Source organism: Penaeus japonicus, unplaced genomic scaffold (assembly GCF_977035675.1).
Source record: "Penaeus japonicus unplaced genomic scaffold, GWHDUDI00000001_assembly GWHDUDI00000020, whole genome shotgun sequence".
Classification (NCBI taxonomy): domain Eukaryota; kingdom Metazoa; phylum Arthropoda; class Malacostraca; order Decapoda; family Penaeidae; genus Penaeus; species Penaeus japonicus.
The window spans coordinates 26964794-26967293 of NW_028234422.1; the positions used below are offsets into that span (position 1 = coordinate 26964794).

General features: G+C 35.7%; 1 protein-coding gene across 7 annotated transcripts in view; it reads right to left on the bottom strand.

The window, feature by feature from the left end:
* The window catches only part of alpha-Cat (catenin alpha), a 62709-nt gene that overhangs the window by 24191 nt on the left and 36018 nt on the right, over nt 1–2500 (bottom strand). For 5 of the 7 annotated variants that reach the window (XM_086548231.1, XM_086548233.1, XM_043014415.2 and 2 more), the window contains exons 3-4: nt 2322–2500; nt 958–1147 (exon numbers count right to left, since the gene is read on the bottom strand). The exon at nt 2322–2500 is cut by the window's right edge and continues 336 nt beyond it. In XM_086548231.1, the coding sequence (XP_086404357.1) occupies nt 958–1147; nt 2322–2456 (325 nt within the window). In that variant the 5' untranslated portion in view covers nt 2457–2500. The remainder of the gene's footprint in view (nt 1–957; nt 1148–2321) is intronic. The other 2 variants (XM_043014416.2, XM_086548235.1) reach the window with 1 other exon arrangement.

Consider the following 2500-nt stretch of genomic DNA (forward strand, 5'->3'; position numbering starts at 1 on the left):
ATAAAATCACCATGCAGAGGCTATCCAAACAAAAAACATAAAAACTACAAAAACATATGCTTTTTAGTCTTATTTCTAAAATACTTGAATTAACTAATAATAAAAAAAAAACTACAGAAGTCTGAATACACAAACAATCTGTCATGTGGAGGAAAAATAGAATAGAAAAAGAAATTACATTTTGATGATGCCATTAACATCATCATACAGTAGTTAGCCTACATAGACAGTAAATATAATGATCAACCAAAATATTTAAGACAAAAAAATACTGTAATTATATTGAGTCTAGTAAAAAAAAAAAAAAAAAATATTATGCTAGCCTAAAACCAATAAAACTCAGGGCCTATGAGTAAAAAACAAGCTCAGATATCCTTTTACTTAACACAATTCCTTTTTACAGGAAGACACATTAGGTAAAGCATGTATAATGGAGGATAACATTCTAAATCAAGTACTTTCAATTTGGACACAACCTCAATTAATATCTATTACAGTATTTATTCTCATCAAAATGTAATGGTCTTTACATCGTGTTTCAAAAGAGTAAATAAACCAAAGCTTGGATGTTAAAAGGGTAGTTCAAACATCCAATTTTATCCTGGGTTAATAGACTAAAAGTAACAAAAGAATGACAAGTATGGATAAAATATTATTGCAAAAGGAAGTGTTAAAAGTTCAAATGGAGAGGAAGAAATACCTCATAAAATGAATGTAACATCAAATGAAATCATTAACAAAAGAAAAAGGAAAGACAAAAACAAAAAATACATGAAAAAATATAAACAAACAAAACTATAAAAAAATAAATAATAAATAAAACCTGTCACAACAACAAACGAACATCTGACACGAGAAAAATATAAATAACAAATAACAAATGCTAGAGAGCCGCCTCCAAAGACCTGGACGGTAGGCCATGCACAGCACCATGCAGCCTGCACCTTCAACGCCTACCTGTCTTGCGGACTTCCTCCACGGCGCCCAACATCTCGCCCTTGATGTCAGGGTTCTCGTAAGCAATCTCCTCCCCGCGCTCAATGAAGTTCCGTGTGGCCGCCTCCACTGCCGCAACCAGCACATGGGCGCGCTTGCTTCGCCCTTTCTTCTTCTTAGAGGGGCCTTTGGTGTTGACCAAAGTCGTGACCTAATGGCACGGATGGACAGGTATGCATGAGTGAGGGGGTGAAGTTAGCTTTGGGGTGATGGGTGGAGTGTCAACAAGTGGTCTAGGTGGGGGGTGGGGGGTGAAATTAATGGCTTAATCCAAAATTTGAAGGAAAATGATAAAAGAAAAAGAAAAAGAAAAAAAAAATGTAAACTTGAAAAGAAGTGTTTGGCACTTTAACTGAGGGGGAAATATACAACAGCTTTGCAACAAAATAAATAATAATTCAAGTGAAGTTATAATATCAATTACAGAAAATGGAGTTTTGGCAAAGCAAATGATAGCATCCTTCCAAATGACAGTATATGCTTAGGATATACCAGGAGAAAACAAGAAAAACAAGGATTACAATAACAAAACTAAGGAAAAAACAAACTACATACATACTAGCTACAAACCCACTACATTTGGACAAAAAGCAGGTAATCATAATGAAAATTTGAAAAGAATAAAAAAAAAAAAAAATCCAAAAGGAGAAAAACATACTGTCTGTCCACTCTAGCATTACCTTTCAAAGCCCCTTTCTCTCCAATCCACTTAAAAGATAATGTTTTCATCTATTCATGAACTATTACCTTAATTTTAACTTGGTACAATCTCAATTACCTGTTTTATCCGGCATAATGTCACTTTAGAATAAAACATTAAAAAAATACCATGAATTCATAAAGTTTTGATATTTCTGCAAAAATACAAAGCAATCATATAATATAATTCTTTTAGTTAACTACATATATACATAATCATTAGACAAATACGAACAAAATGAACTATCCTCATCAAAAAGAAAATGGACATTAACATTAACGCACTTCAAAATATAATAACCTAACAATCTGTAACTTGCTGACAAGAGTAGTTAGTTCTTTGATGAGGCAATATACATTATGTCATCTGCACCATAAGCATATAAAGCAACAATTACATATTTTATACATCTAAGATTGAGAAACAGTTAAAGACTTAAACACAGGTTTCTCCAAAGCACACCCACCAGCAGTGAGGAACAAGTTAACCAACGCAGAGAGAGAAAAAGTCTTCCCCCCCGAAAACACATGGGGAAGGAGAGAGACCCCACAGGCTCGGCACAACACAATACACTTTGGTGGTGGTGGTATATCCCCCCCACCCCCTAAGCTGCAAAACTCATTACCTGTATGACTAGGGGCTCTAGGGTCTTTTCGACTGACCGGGTCTTGATCTCAAGGTTCTTAATGTCCCATCGCAGCACGAGGCCACTGCCGTTATCGGTGCCCGGCGGCATGCTGGGGTAGTTTTGCTCGGGCATGGTGCCGAAGTACTGATCTTGCTCTGGTGGGGATTCCTTGGGCT